Source organism: Penaeus monodon, chromosome 22 (assembly GCF_015228065.2).
Source record: "Penaeus monodon isolate SGIC_2016 chromosome 22, NSTDA_Pmon_1, whole genome shotgun sequence".
In the NCBI taxonomy this organism is placed as follows: domain Eukaryota; kingdom Metazoa; phylum Arthropoda; class Malacostraca; order Decapoda; family Penaeidae; genus Penaeus; species Penaeus monodon.
The window spans coordinates 7992233-7992811 of record NC_051407.1 but is presented as its reverse complement, the minus strand read 5'-3'; the positions used below and the strand labels follow the sequence as shown (position 1 = coordinate 7992811).

The following is a 579-nucleotide window of genomic DNA, read 5'->3' as shown; positions in this document are numbered from 1 at the left end:
ATCGCCATTGCGGGTGCGGCACCCGAAGGATACGGTAGTGGAAGTGGAGGATCTTCCGGTGGCAGAGGATTCTCTGGAGGAGGTGGAGGATTCTCTGGAGGAGGTGGAGGATTCTCTGGAGGAAGTGGTGGCTTTTCCGGAGGAGGATTCTCCGGTGGTGGTGGAGGATCTGGATATGGAGGAGGAGGATGCAATGCGGGAGAGGTTCTTCATGTTGATGGCTCCTGTGTCGTTCCCATAATCTCACGGAATGTATTTGTCTATGACGCTCCCGCACAGCAAGAAGAAAGTGGTCCACCACCAAATGTTCCTCCACCAAGAATCGACCACAACATCCTATTCGTCCGCGTTCCTGAGAAGGGAGCAGCGCCTGAGCCAATCATCGTTCCTCCACCAAGGCAACAGAGCGTGGTGTACGTCCTGAACAAGGACGATGGAGGAGGAGGACAGCAAGTGATCGAAGTGACAGCTCCTCCACCGTCCAACCCTGAGGTTTACTTCGTCAACTATGCTGAAGGAGATAACCCTCAGCTGCCCATTGGAGTTGATCTCCAGACTGCTCTCCAAGCGGCTGCCAAC

The 579-nt window shown here is 54.7% G+C and overlaps 1 protein-coding gene across 1 annotated transcript in view; it reads left to right on the top strand.

Moving 5' to 3' along the window:
• Window positions 1-579, top strand: part of LOC119587307 (keratin, type I cytoskeletal 9-like) — a gene marked incomplete at its 5' end in the record, with an annotated part of 864 nt that continues 285 nt past the window's right edge. The window contains one exon of the mRNA XM_037936057.1: window positions 1-579. This exon is cut by the window's right edge and continues 285 nt beyond it. Coding sequence (XP_037791985.1) covers window positions 1-579 — 579 coding nt within the window.